General features: G+C 35.8%; 1 protein-coding gene across 3 annotated transcripts in view; it reads left to right on the top strand.

Annotated features, from left to right (window-relative positions):
- The window catches only part of uggt2 (UDP-glucose glycoprotein glucosyltransferase 2), a 33,604-nt gene that overhangs the window by 16,485 nt on the left and 1,674 nt on the right, over positions 1-15,445 (top strand). For 2 of the 3 annotated variants that reach the window (XM_084421322.1, XM_084421323.1), the window contains exons 24-39: positions 562-689; positions 791-886; positions 1,398-1,500; positions 3,543-3,622; positions 4,154-4,343; positions 4,658-4,816; positions 5,031-5,116; positions 7,457-7,541; positions 7,663-7,745; positions 8,689-8,712; positions 10,604-10,702; positions 10,791-10,875; positions 11,679-11,861; positions 12,856-13,016; positions 13,189-13,303; positions 13,400-13,516. In XM_084421322.1, the coding sequence (XP_084277448.1) occupies positions 562-689; positions 791-886; positions 1,398-1,500; positions 3,543-3,622; positions 4,154-4,343; positions 4,658-4,816; positions 5,031-5,116; positions 7,457-7,541; positions 7,663-7,745; positions 8,689-8,712; positions 10,604-10,702; positions 10,791-10,875; positions 11,679-11,861; positions 12,856-13,016; positions 13,189-13,303; positions 13,400-13,516 (1,794 nt within the window). The remainder of the gene's footprint in view (positions 1-561; positions 690-790; positions 887-1,397; positions 1,501-3,542; positions 3,623-4,153; positions 4,344-4,657; positions 4,817-5,030; positions 5,117-7,456; positions 7,542-7,662; positions 7,746-8,688; positions 8,713-10,603; positions 10,703-10,790; positions 10,876-11,678; positions 11,862-12,855; positions 13,017-13,188; positions 13,304-13,399; positions 13,517-15,445) is intronic. The other variant, XM_084421324.1, reaches the window with a different exon arrangement.

Below are 15,445 nucleotides of genomic sequence, written 5' to 3'. Positions count from 1 at the left end.
AAGTAATGTTCACCTTTTTTTATATAAGACTATATTACAGTAGTATTTTATAAATAACATTTTATGCATAAATATATTCATATTTGATTTTTATGGTAATATAATGTATTTATATTCGCTTTTAACAAGAAGTATTTATAATTCATTTCTTTTAGCTGAAGCTTAATTGGCTTTCAAGTGCAAAAGGGTAAATGTAACTCTGAAAAATGACATGGTCTGCTAGCCAAATGAAAAGATGCAAAACAAAATTAGCAAGAAATGGAAAACTGGTTAAATACAGATTGTGTGTTAAAAAATCAAGAGTACTTTCAGGGTGAAAACACATTGATATTAAAAGCCAGAATGACAGTCTGGCAGTCGGCCTTGCTTTGATTAGCTTTAAAAAGGGTTTGCCATTGGCATGCATATAAATGACTATCTCTCTCATATGGATGTTATAAGGATTCTGGGTGTAGAAGTTTGAGGTGGTAAGCACACATTAACTGACACTTTGGAGTTGTGGCCTGTGATGTGCCCCGAACGTACAATTGTAACTAACAATGTGGTTAACGTCTTCACTAGATCCTGGGCCTATCGGTTGAAGAAGACTTCAGTTTGGAAGATTTTCATCTGCTAGAGAAGATCACACTGCGAAGTTCAGCAGAAAAGATTAAATCCAAGATCAAGCAGATGAACATGAATGCCCAGAAGTATGCCCTGATTTTGTTTGTTGTCCTAAGCTGGTATGTCTGTAGATGTAAAATGATTTGTTTGTGAGAGGAAAACAGAATCCTGTTATTTCTCTTCACAGGGCCAGTGATCTAATCATGAAAGTAGATGCTCTTCTCACTGCATCACCTAAAGGAGAGTCCAGAAAAGATGTCAAATTTCTGAAGGACAAACACAGGTGCAGTACTGCTAACGCTAAAGATTTTCTTTACAGTGTTTTGATCGAAAAACAAAGGATACATTGCACCAGACCCTCTTGCTGCTTTTCTGACTGCAAACCATAGAAAATAAAACATTGCATAAATAAGCTGTATATAAGTATCTCAGTAATGGTGGTGTCTGCTATTGTAAGATAAGATAAGATAAGCCTTTATTGTCTCCAATTGGAGAAATTCGTCTTGGGCATTCGAGAGAACAATGGCGACACATTACATATAACACACACCCAACACACAGTTAACCTACACAAAACATGCTCATAATGCATGTACCTTTATAATATTATAATATTGTACCTTTGACATGAAAGGGTCTAAAATGAAATGGCAAGTTGTCTGTCCAAATTGGTCAGACAACTCACTCAATGAAAGTGAGTCATCTGCATATCCAAACATCCCATCCATTCTCATTAATGCAACACTTATTTTCACTACCAATGTATTAAGCTGACCAGATGTGTCTTTCAACAGCGTTCTTCAACTGGCACAGCGTGAAGATGAGGTGTTCTATGACGTGGTTGCCATTGTGGATCCTCTCACCCGGGATGCACAGAAGCTGGCTCCTTTATTAGCTGTATGTACAACTTTGGTCACATCTAAGAGCTTATTGTACCTCAGGCGTGTGTGTGCTGTGATTCAGCTGAGTGACTGTGCTTACGCTTTTAATACAGTCATAGTACGTCATTGTCAGGCCTTCCTGCATCTACACCAACATCAACTGGACAGCAAGAGTTACAAGCAAATAACCATTTCATATGAGAAAAAAGTAGTGGCACTTGATGTCTGAATGTTCTATTGAGACTCTTTTAAATTACAATGTTTTTTTGTTGATTATTGAAATCTGCAGTGGCGGCTGGCAGCAAGACAATATCAATATAACTTCACTCATCTAGTCCTAGCCTATCATTCGAAGCAAAAATCCATCCTTCTGTCCTTTTAAATGTCCGTGTTAAAAGAGCACGTTCGGCCGTTTAGTGAAGCTGATTGCTGTAGCCTATATGCAACTTAGACATGGCATGGGGTCTTCCTTCATTTTTAATTTCTAGCTGTTTTTTGAATGGTAGTTTAGTAAATTTGTTTGCTATCAAGTATTTAATATCTCTACTCTCCACAGTTACATCAGCGGTAGCAGGTCAAACTAATATCACGTAATTTACGTCTCGTCGATGATTGGTTGATATACCAAGGGAGGCTAGCCTCCTCTGTCATGTTACTTTTCTCAACACTCCTTATCAAAATACTGTGAAATACTCAATGGCGATTGGCTCTTTTTTTTTTTCTTTTTTTTTACCAACGGAGGCACAAGTCTCCAGAAATTCTAAAATGGCAATAGACGTACATACTACTACTACTACTACACTAGTCTCTGGCTATGGATTTGCCTCCCACTCCCTTTCTCTATCCCCTCAGACTCGCGTTTCGCAGATTTGGCACATTTTGGGAAGCGGCGCGCGGTGGTTACACTTACAGTGGTGAAATTATAAACAAGAGATGTACATTCTGAGATAACATGATAAAATGAATAACTGGGGATTTTATTAACATCAAATCGCCTTTCTCCCATTTTCACCTCAAAATTGTGGGTAGGTTGTGCCTCCCCTGACGAGCCACCACTGGAAATCTGTTAATTCCAATGATTAGTTCCTGGCATGAAAATGGAAATCTGCCCCTGGAATCACTATAAAAGGAGTTTCTAAGCCATGCCTATTTTTAGATTTCTTTAACTAAGTGCAGCATTCTCTTTACGTTTATATTTTACTTTTATGCATTTGCCTGACGCTTTTATTCAAAGCGGCTTGCATTGCATTCAAGGTTAACAAAGTTATTAGAACATTTATTAGGCACATAACAAACTGAAACCATCAGCTAAATAGTCTTTATTCACAAATAATAACCAAAAAACGTAATATATTGTATGATGTCCTTTGGCCTTGATGACAGCTTGCATTCTTGCTGGCATTGTTTTTATGTACAGTACTTTTCCACAGTCTCTGCTGTTATTGACTTCCTTGCACAGTCTCTGTTGTTATTGACTTCTTGCTTTTTATGAAACCTTTGTGCGATCTATCTTTGAATCCACTAAATCCCAAATTTGTTCAATAGGATTCAAGTCCGGACTTTGACTTGGCCAACTGTGACTAAAGAGCTTACACATACTGGTGGATTAATCATTATATGCATAAAAAATTATTTTGGTAATCACCAATACTGTTAGTTTAGGGCAGCTGTGGCACAAACCTTACATTGGGTGGTGGTCTAATAAATGTAAGCACTGTACATATTATCAGTTCAAGCATTCTCTGGGAATCAAACTCATGACTTTGGTGTTGCTGTTACCATGCTCTACTCATTAGGCTACAGGAATGCACATGAATCTTTTCATGTAAACCCTCGTATTGGTTTCAATATTTTCTATGGTCTCTGGATCTTTAAAGAATGTTTTTATGTACATAACCATTGTATTACGTCCTCTAAACTCATAAAGAACTTGAAACGTGCTCATCTGTTTGTGGTTCTGTAGAGCGTGACCTTGAACATTCCCTCCTGAATCCCTCCTGAATGAATGTTGTTTGTGAGTGGGTAATAACCTGGCCGTCTCCTCTGTGTGTGCTGCAGGTGCTTGGTCAAGTGGTCAATATGAAAGTGCAGGTGTTCATGAACTGTCGAGCCAAGCTGTCTGAGATGCCCCTGAAGAGGTGAGAGCAAAAGCTTAATTAAACTTCATCTCTGAGAGATGACACACACACACACACATACACACTCATACTCATACAACAGCCTAGTGCTGTTCTGCTGATATCACCTTGTTTTGTTTTTCCTCAAACTATGATAGTATATCAAAGTATTTGATACTCAAGAGTTTGATAGTAAAAAATGTCAGAATAGTGGAAAAAACATGCTTTTTATATTGGCAGAAATGGGTGCAGTAATGTAAATAATCATCAATGAGAGTAAATTTGTTAGCCTATACTTCAAAATCAGCATGTACATTCCATGTTCTGTAGTTTTATTTTATTTATTTATTTTCTCTCTTTAGTAGTATATAAAATATTTCATTTTCAAACATTATTTGATTTAATTTCCCCCAAAAAGGGCAGGATTAGAAGTATATTTAATTATTTTGTTATAGGATTCCTAGCTATTCCCACCTTAAAATGGCAAATTACAACAGACCACCAGTTTATTTTACAAGTGATTTATTTAACTTTTATTTTATTTTCTGGCAGCTTTTATCAATATGTTTTGGAGCCGGATGTTTCCTTCTTTGGTAACAACTCCATTTCCCCCGGCCCTATGGCTCGATTTACGGAAATCCCAGAATCCCCTCTGCTCACTCTTAATATGATCACCCCAGAGAGCTGGATGGTTGAGGCGGTCAGGAGCCCATATGATCTAGACAACATCCACTTACAGGAGGTATGAGTTCTAACTCTGAGTTCAGTATTTATATATTTACCAAAGCTGAGTTGTGCACTTGATCAGTTTTTTCAGTATTTCATACAGCACAATAGCCACAGTAGTGCTTTGAAATGTTCACATTTTTATGATGCATAGCTCCATTTGCCACACCAAGTATTTTGTTTGTTCATGTTTCACTAACAAACTTTATTTGTTACTTCTAACAGGTTGAGTTGTCATGCTCAGCCAGGCCTCTCTGGAAAGAGATGTTAAGCATTAGTATTACGGATCTTGATGTATAAATGAGTCTTCTCTTACTGTATGTTTGTCAGGTCAGCGGTGTAGTGAATGCTGAGTATGAGCTTGAGTATCTACTGTTGGAGGGCCACTGTTTTGACCTGTCCACAGGTCAGCCTCCCCGAGGACTTCAGTTTACACTGGGCATGAGACAGAAACCTCTCATGCATGACACCATCGTCATGGCCAACCTGGTGAGTTTGTCCCTCTTCTTGGCTTTGTCCAAATATATATTGTATGTATTATATTTAAATCTCTTAAAGGAATATTCCTGGTATGGTATGTGTTACATGGACCCAAAATGAGAATTATTTTATTATTTACTCACCCTCATGTCATTCCAAACCTGCATGACTTTCTTTCTTTTGTGGAACACTAAAGCAAAAACTAACCCACTGCATTGTACAGGGCTATTTCCAGTTGAAGGCCAACCCCGGCGCATGGATCCTGAGGCTGCGCGAGGGCCGCTCAGAGGATATCTATCAAATACAGGCGTGAGTGTTTTCACTTCACTGATTTACATTTACACACCACCATTCAAAAGTTTGGGGATGTTTTTGAAAGAAGTCTCTCATGCTTGCCCAGGCTGCATTTGTTTGATCAAAAAATACTATCACAAAATATTATATCATATTATTAAAAATGTTATTTTAATATTGGTTTCCATTATAAAATGTTATTTATTCTTGTAATGGGAAAAGCTGAATTTTTGAATACACACAGTATATATATTTAGGATTCTTTGTTATAAAGAACAGCATTTATTTGAAATAGATATCTTTTGTAATATTATAAATGTCTTTACTTTCACTTTTCATCAAGTTAATGCATCATTGCTGAATAAAGGTATTTATTTATTTTAAAAAAAAACATTGGACCCCAAACTTTTGAATGGTAGTAGTGTACACTTGTTTCCACGATGATGTAAAATCCTTTCAAGCTATGAATTTTATCAGTACATGCATTTCCCAGGAGTCAAACCTGCCATCGTGGATTTGTTAGCAATATGCTGCACCTGCACCAGGAATACAGATGCTATCCAAAAAAAGGGCTAAAAGAAACAGCCACACTCAAATTAATGGTAGACATCAAACTCTCCAAAATGTTTGTCCTCAATTTTAATTCCTTTTTCAGACTGTGCATATTATAGTTGTTCTTTAAGGAAACAGCTGGGGTTTCTTATAGAATTATGGGAGACAGTAAAATATATACCCCATTCATGCAGGTTAAAGTTAGATCGCAATGTAATTTTTCAAACTGCTAGTGCGATTATTCATACAGTCTGGGGTCTGGCACACAAAGAAACCGAGAGAGAGAAAGAGAGTTTGTGTGAGAGAGAAAAGAAGTATCACACACACACACACTGCTGACTGCTAAATTAATGGGAAGGCAGTGTTCCTTCAGTGTGTAATTCATTGATATCCTGCTCTGAAGAAGTGCAGCCTAGTGGATCCAGGGTTTCATTTAGGATGCTGAAGCTAACAGCAGTCTGTGTCCTGTATCGCTGGACATTTATCATGCTTTTAATGTCATTACAACTTCCTACTAAGACAGGAGGAATTTGACAAAAGGAACACTCAAAATAATTTCAGTATTGAATTGTGAGAAATAATTTCTTCTTCATCTTCTATTTCTTCCTCCTTCATCCTTCTTGTAGTCTATGGCAGCCCATACACAGATAAAGGACAGTCCGAAAATTAACCACAGTGTTTTGGTGTCTCTAACTCAATCCCTCTAGCGCCACCAACTGTCCAAAGTTTCACTTAGCGAATCAATCGCGATTCTAATAGTGATTCGATTGCATCCTTTGACATCATTTTCCGATATTAAAATTGTTCCTCCATTTTGAATTTCTCATCCTAGACGGTTGATCCGATTTTCTCCAAAATTGTCTCACATCATCTTCAGACCATGCTGGCAAAAAAAGTTAAAAGATGTTTGATAAATCAAATCATTCTCGAATAACACATGAACAAATTCAACAAAGCGTTCATCAAAATGGATGTACGGCGATATCTACACAACGCAGTAGCGTATTGAGACCAAACATTGTAAATGTCATCACAAGTATGACCTGATGCTACATGCAGCATATCATCACAGTGCCACCTACTGGTCGGGAGAAATGAAAAATGGCTATTTTTGGTTATAACTTCTGAATGGATTGCTCAAAAATCATAAAACACTTTTAATTCAGTGCAGCATACAGAGTCAAATGATACCCAATTTTCTCAAATTGGCCATTATGGGCTTCAGCCAATTAGATTTTATGAATGCATTAGTGTATTGCTGCAAAACTTTGTTTGTGTCATCAGGACCATGCCACCATACCAATTATAACTAAAATAATGTAACTACTCATTGTTACAGTTGATCTGATGCTCTCAGCCATGCTTGCATAACTCTTTATGCCTTTTTTTGTTCTTGGCCCCATTAATTGCTGCTTGCTGCTATATTTTTGTCCTTGTTATTCTTGATGTTCTAGTCCTTCAGTTTATCTTGTTCTTTTGTTTATCTCGTCTTTTGTTGTAGTTCTTATTATTTTTATTTCATCCTCTTTTTCTTGTCTTGTTTGTCTTGCCTATCACCTTTTCCCCATTTATCTTGTCCTTGTTGTTGTTTGTTGTCTTCATTATTTTCTGTGATTTAATTCAACTCAAACTGCAAAACCTATGGACTCTATTCACACTTTTTGTAGATAAAGTAAGCCTTATAGATAATATATTGTTACAGGACTTTAACTTTTAACATGCTTCATTTGTTGTGTTGTGAGCACTGGTTTTTCTTTCAGGGAGTGCAGAAATAGTGTTTATATAATGGTGTGTATGTTTTAGGCATGATGGAACGGACTCTCCTGTCGATGCTGGTAATGTCATTGTGGTGCTCAACAGCTTCCACAGCAAGATCATCAAAGTTAGAGTAAGTGTTGAGATGTTTCTGTAGTACTTGCAATGTATTAACAAGCATTTACAGACTGTGCCTCCATATAAAATATCAGCTGAAGGGACTAATGAAAAAGTAACATCTGTTCTAATATTAGGTCCAGAAAAAGGCCGACAAACTCAATGAGGATCTTTTAAGTGAAGAAACCGAATCAAAAGGCATTTGGGACTCAATAACCAGGTGAGTCTGATTTTTGAAGCACTAATCACATTTTGGATCACATCTTTAAAATCCAGAGTTGTACAACATTTTGTATTTTCTAAAGTCACAACGATTTCACGTCACAAGCAAGATCTTTGTGTATGGCTACCTGCATAGAATCTGTGGCTGCAGATTTGTACAGAATTTGACCGTCCATCATCAATCGTCTATAAACATCTTGCATGTTTTTTTTGTAAATATTTTTTGGCTAATTTGATAACGGACACATTCATCAAATCCACTCTGCAAAATTCTCCACAATCAGTGTGGAAAGAAATGGGTAGATCCTGGGTAGGCCTGCCTGTGACTATGTAAATAGAAATACACACATAACATTATGCAAAAGTTTGGGGTTGGTCAAATTTTTACATGTTAAGTTTCTTATATTGCCTAGGCTGCATTTATTTGATCAAGAATACATTAAAAATAGTAATATTGTGAAATATTATTACAAGTTAAAATAACTGTTTTCTATTTGAACATATTTTAAAATGCACTTTATTCCTGTGAGCGCAAAGTGATGCAAATAACTTTCAGTATCATTACCTCTGTTTTCAGTGTCACATGATCCTTCAGAAATCATTCTTCTGATATGCTGATTTGTTGTTCTTATTAATATCAATGTTGAAAACAGTTGTGCTGCATAATAATTTTGTGGAAATGGTGCATTTTATGGGGGGCTCTATGATGAATATCAAGCATTTATTTGAAATGGAAATCTTTTGTAACATTATAAATGTCTTTGCTGTTACTTATGACCAATGTAATGTGCCATTGCTGAGTAAAAATATTAATTTCTTAAATTGTACTGACCCCAAACTTTTGAATGAATTATTTGTGTAGGGAGTTTGCATTTTAACTAACAGCTCTGTTGATGACGCTTTATGATCTGTCTCCTTTGCTCATTGCTGTCTTTGTGAAGTGTGTGGAGTTCTTTGGAGAAAAGGTAGGGAACTTAATCTCTACTTGTTTTCACTCTTCTTTTTATCTAAATTTTTCTTGCGTCAGTAAGTGCCACAGCAGAATTTCGATTTGTAAGCGGTGATCTGTCTTTTTCATTGAGTTTCTCAACTTAATTTTCACACATATCACTCTCCATATTTAGAAATAGTTTGCCTGGTTGTTTTGAAATTCCACCTTGTCTCAGCAGTGTTACATCACCTCCACTCCAGTTGATTTAACAAACATTGCCTCACCTTTTTTTTTCTTTTTTTTTTTTTTTGGCAGCATGTGGTTTGGAAACGGGGGACTGAAATGTTCCTATGGTTTAATGCTTGCTTTTTATTTATTTTTAAATGCTCTAATGTGAATATCTGTTCAGAGGCAGCAGTAGGTGAGATCTTGGCTAGGGAGGTTGTTGAAAGCTACAGATGGCACTTGTTTTATTTTGTGGCAATGATGGTTATTGAGATCTTCAGGAATCTCTCAACCTCCTCAGAACATACATACTGTGAGTTGCTTAAAAGATCAGCAAACTGTGAAATCTGTGTTCTTTCGTCATTAACTTATTAAAAGAATAACTTGTGCTGTCTCAAAACCTTGTAGGCTGAACCAACAGAAGTGCTGAGAAAAGATCTAGCATCATTTGCTTGCCAATGCCACTTACTTTGGTTTGATATTTTGTTACCTAATTCAGTGACATTCATACAGTAAATGGGGTTCAGCAATCAGTCAGCAATGAGAGTCTGCTCAAAAAGATTACCTTTTTTGGTCATTTATTTTTAACTTGGCATGTTCTGTTTGTCAGTTTGAAGGATCAAGCTAATAACCTGCTTATCATTTATTTATTTATTTATTTATTTTGCAGTATCCACAACTCTGCCATGTCCATGTTTACCAGTGGACTGTTAATACATTTTATTTTATTTGATTTTATTTGATTAAGCTAGGATGCATTCAATTGATCAAAAGTGACATTAAATACATAATGTTATAAAATATTTCCATTTTAAATAAATGCTGTTATTTTAAACTTACTATTCATCAGAGAATCCTGAAAAAAAGTATCACAGTTACCACAAAATATTAAGCAGCACAACTGTTTTTAACATTGAAAATAAGAATGTTTCCTGAGCACCAAATCAGCATATTATAATATGTATGTATGTATATATGTATGTATATATGTATATGTATATGTATGTATGTGTGTGTATATGTGTATATATATGTATATGTTAAAACATTTTAAATAACTTGTATTTTATAATATATATATATTCAATTCAATTCAAATTTATTTGTATAGCGCTTTTCACAATAGATTTTGTTTCAAAGCAGCTTTACAGAAAGTGCATTTCAGAAATGTACATAGAAAAATACAGTTAGTTAATCATGTATTAATTTAGGGCATAAACATATCGCCAGCGTCGAGTCGTCTCTTCACAGGCGTCGAGTCGTCTCTGCACGGGTGTTGGGGCATCTGTAGTTTCCATGGGAGGCTGGATACAAACTAGAGCTGACGATCTGTATTTACCTCTGGACTAGCGTCCCGAGATAACAACAGAAAAGCAGATGGGAAATAATTAGCGTAGCTGCTGTTCATAATATTAATATTAATGCATTCAATCTGATTCAACTGTAGTATAAAAGGTAAGTATTATGTGAATGCTTGGCTAAAGAGATGCGTCTTTAATCTAGTTTTAAACTGGGACAGCGAGTCTGAGCCTCGAACAATATCAGGAAGGCCATTCCAGAGTTTAGGAGCTAAATGTGAAAACGCCCTATATATAAAAATATATATATATATAATATTTTATAAAATACAAGTTATTTAAAAATTTTGAACAAATCAATTGATGCAGACTTTGATGACTTGGATTTTGGATGTCTTGCAGCTTTGCTGGTGGACCAAGTGTGGATGATGGCGATAAGAAGAAAGACGTTCTCAACATTTTCTCAGTGGCCTCTGGACATTTGTATGAGCGCTTCCTGAGGTAGGATCACCACTTGTATGAACGCAACCACATCAGTGTTGTATTTAGCTCCTCATGTTTCTTCTTCTTCCCCTTTTTCCCTTTATAGAATAATGATGCTGTCTGTCCTTCAACACACATCAACCCCTGTTAAGTTCTGGTTCCTCAAAAACTACCTCTCCCCCTCATTTAAGGTAAGACTGCTTCCATTCCCAGCTTGCTCTCACCTGGCCGTTCACTGACTGACTGATGCATTCTGTACACCATAAACAGCAAGAGTTGGCTCAAATGACTATTTCAAGTCTGACTGGCTGAATACTAGATTATCTTTGAAAGCCAGGGTGCACAGGTTTATATTTATAAATATATATATATATATATATATATATATATATATATATATATATATATATATATATATATATATATATATATATATATATAAAAATTGTCAGTCAATTCAGTTGCAAATAAACATTTCTGAGGAATACCTAGTTGCTGGTTTGACCAACTTTACAAAGTTTATAGCATAGTTATGGCATCAGATTATTTTTTTTATTTTGCTACATTTTATAAGATATAACAATTTTGTGTGTGCTGCTTTGATCTTAGAGTGAGGTCAGATTTAATTATACATTTTTGTGCTGGTTTGTAGGGCCAATTTGGCTCAAATTTAAATAAATGAAATAATGAAAATTGCTATTGTAATATTTCACTGTAGAATAAAAATTGATCAGTAAAGAAAATATAATAATAGTAATAATGATAATAATCCATTTTATTTTATAGTATAACTGTAAAATACAATACAAATATTTCATTTTCAAATGTTAAACAGTGAGCAGAGCAGAAGTCTATGTAATACATGCTCCAACATGAATCATTAAATTAATGTTTTGTCCTAATCTTAACCAAAGAAAATGAGAAAAAATTATCAACAAATACATACTTATATAGTGTATCCTCTATAGTTTATCTTTCATGTTTGCGTGTACAGGACACAATCTCACACATGGCGAAGGCATATGGTTTCCAGTATGAGCTGGTCCAGTATAAGTGGCCCCGCTGGCTTCACCAGCAGACAGAAAAGCAGCGAATCATCTGGGGTTATAAGATCCTCTTCCTGGATGTGCTTTTTCCCCTGGCCGTGGACAAGATCATCTTTGTTGATGCTGATCAGGTGACCTTACACATGAGAAAAACAACAGTGGTTCTGAATGGAATGCTAGCCAGCTGCATATTTGTAAAAAAAAATAGCATGTGAAAATTACAGTTGTTTTGCTTTTGCTTTTTTATCCCATTTTAATTTAAATGTTTAGTTCACTCAAATTTTTTTATTCTTTCATCATTGACATATCCTCATGTCGTTCCAAACCCTCAAGACTTTTGTTCATCTTCTTCTGAGTTTTTTTCTTGCACGTCAAGTCAGTACAGTTGAACTTCTGTATTTGGTGTGCCTTAAGTTATGTGCATTATATTAAAATAAAAGCCTAAATTGAAACTGTTCATCTTATTAAAAGGATCATGTCTCTCAGAAGACTTGGATTAAACCGCTCATATGTTTATACGTTTACAGTGTATTTATGAATACATCAAAAACGTTTTGGAGAAATGACTTTCAATAGGAGAACCGAAATATCTTCGATTTCATTAAAAATATCTTCATTTCGTGTTTTAAAGATGAACAGAAGTCTTATGGTTTAGAATGACGTGGATGAGTAAATAATGACAGAATCTTCTTTTTTGGGTGAATTTTCACTTTAAAATGTCTTGACTCTTGGCAGTCTATGATATGTAATATAGATATACTCGCATAATAAGTCAAGAAAAAAATAAAATAAATCATGGCTCATATTACTTCCAGTTTATCCATTGCACTTGAATGGCAAATTGAACATTGCATTGTGAGATACAGTATTCTGCACTGTGTGCTCTGTTGTATACTGCACATTTTGACAGATTTAGTAGTAAAATAGTGGTATTATGTTAATGCATGGTGATGTGCATCAATTTCCAGACTGTGAATCTGATTTAACAATACGTCTTACAGTTTGGCATTTTGCACGTTACACCAGCCAAAAGAATTCACAGGCCAACAATTCATTGTTAGCGCATTAGCAAAAAGTGATATCTTCTAATTACAAAACATGACCCTGTGAATGCTTTATATTTAGATTGTCAGGGCAGATTTGAAGGAGCTGAGAGATCTGGATCTAGAGGGCGCCCCGTACGGCTACACGCCATTCTGCGACAGCCGGAAAGAAATGGAAGGCTACCGTTTTTGGAAAACTGGCTACTGGGCCTCCCATCTTGGGCACCGGAGATACCATATCAGGTTAGACTTAGACAAATCACATTACTGTACATTGAAAATAGAGAATATCACTTTCGTCTTCAAAATTCTAGGTACATTCTAGAATGGTATAACATTTTAAAATTTAGTATTGAAAGAATATCTGATATTATGAGAGATGTAATATTCATTAAATGTGGCCCTTATCATCCAGTGCATTATATGTGGTGGACTTGAAGAAATTCAGAAAGATTGCAGCTGGAGACCGGCTCAGAGGGCAGTACCAAGCCTTGAGCCAAGATCCCAACAGTCTGTCCAACCTGGACCAGGTATTAGCTTGACATCGCTCAACAACCATATGTTCTCAACTAGGGACGGACTTTCATGTGATTTGAATGTTTCTCTTTGGGGTTTGATGCTAACAGGACCTTCCCAACAACATGATCCATCAAGTAGCCATCAAGTCCTTACCTCAGGAGTGGATGTGGTGTGAGACCTGGTGTGATGACAATTCCAAAGCTACAGCCAAGACCATAGATCTGGTTTGTATGCATTCACACCACACTATCTTTTAGCACTAGCAACATGCTACAGCTAAACAAGAATGGGAGACCCATTTGGAAGATGGGGAGAGTAAATAAAAAAACTACGCTCATTACGTGAGCATGTAAGTAAATCCAGGAAACTTTAGCATGGTATGTAAAAGGAAACCAAAATAAGAACGGTTTATATAACCATTTTAAATGTGAAGGTGCTGTCATATTGCCGACATTTTGTGGGCAAAAAATGGCAAGAACTCAAGCAGATGGTCGATGTGGTGAATTTACATGACCAACCTGAACACAAGTGATTGAGATTTAAATTGCATTTGTTATGGATTAAAAGGGTTAACAAGTTGATGAGTTGTAACAATGATGTAACAATTCTTATTAGAACTTACAATAAGGTCTCATTTGTTAACATTAGTTAATGTGTTAGCAAACATGAACTAACAATGAGCAGTATTTTTACAGCATTTAGTCATTGTTAATGTTAATAAATGTTCATGTTCACAGATACAACTTTGGTTACTTTAACTTTTAAGGTGACATAGTTATATTGTACTTACTCAAATAAGTACTGAATAATATTAATAAACTACATGTACTTACTATAGAGTTAATGTTAGGGTTTAGTTTAAGGTTAGTTACTTGTAATTATGCATAATTTACTGTTATAACTATAGTAATTACATGTAGTAATGTGTAACTACGTCACCTTAAAATAAAGTGTTAACACATCTTTTGATTTACAAAATGTAAATGTTGGAATTAACTAAGATTAATAAATGCTGTAGAAGTATTGTATGTACATTGTTAGTTCACGATAATGAATACAATTAAAATAGATGACTAATGTTACCAAACATAAGACCTTATTGTAAAGTGTTACCAATATACATTACAGAGTTTAGATATTTTATATCTTCCAGCATAACCCCACGTTTTTTTTGGCGCCGATTATAATTTTAGCAGTAATGATCAAATTACTTCGTTTCATTTTACGAAAAATTGCATTGAAAACGATGTGCGAGATGATATCATGTTGAAATGCCTGCAGTTTGATCATACCCAGATTTCTTCATTCGCACCATGGCTAACGCACACACACACACACACAGAGCGACAAAAATAGTAGTCTCATTTACACCCTCTTCCTCCCTGCCGGCTGCTCCTGGGAGGTGGAGAGGGAAATGTCTCATTAGAGATGGCAGTGAGGGAAATGTGTGTGAGGGCTGCAGCTCACAGCACAGGCTGGTCTCACTCGCTCAGCTTCAGAAGAGTGTTGACCACTGCATTCCATTCAGCGCTCTCACCTCATTAATGTATACCAAGTTTAGTTGTGAAAGTCTTTTGCTTCAGTGGCATGTGGGTTTATTTTTACCATAGGTGTAATTTGCAGGTGGGAGGAGTGGGATATTTTTTTTTTTTGCAAGGGTCGATATTGTCCCCACCGCTTTTTGAATCGTCTCGTGGCACGGATGTACCCAATACAAATGAAACATCTCCAGTTGACCAGCAGAGTATTCATTTCCTTCGTTTGGTAAATGAAGGCAGCAGTGTTTTCTTGTGGCTGTGTGGCTTCACACAGACGAGCACTTCAATCTATCTTCGTATGGGGAAATCACAAAACAAAATGCACACAAAAGTGTCCCTGCTCTTGATGTGCAATCATGGATGAATATCTTTGGTTTTAATGAGAAAAAAACAATATACTAAGGCGAATTAGAGCCCAGAACTTAGGACACGCTTAACAAATCATTAGGGCTCTCGAAAATTTTTAGCATCATTACTCCAGTTTTGAGTGTCACATGATCCTTCAGAAATCATTATAATATGGTGATTTGGTGCTTAAGAAAAGTGTCTTATTATCATCAATATTGAAAACTGTTGTGCTGCTTAATATTTTGGGGGAAACCATGATGATATATC

The sequence above is a fragment of the Rutilus rutilus genome (assembly GCF_951802725.1).
Source record: "Rutilus rutilus genome assembly, chromosome: 10".
Lineage (NCBI taxonomy): Eukaryota > Metazoa > Chordata > Actinopteri > Cypriniformes > Leuciscidae > Rutilus > Rutilus rutilus.
The sequence above is the reverse complement of the archived record's forward strand: the minus strand, read 5'-3'. Positions and strand labels throughout refer to the sequence as shown.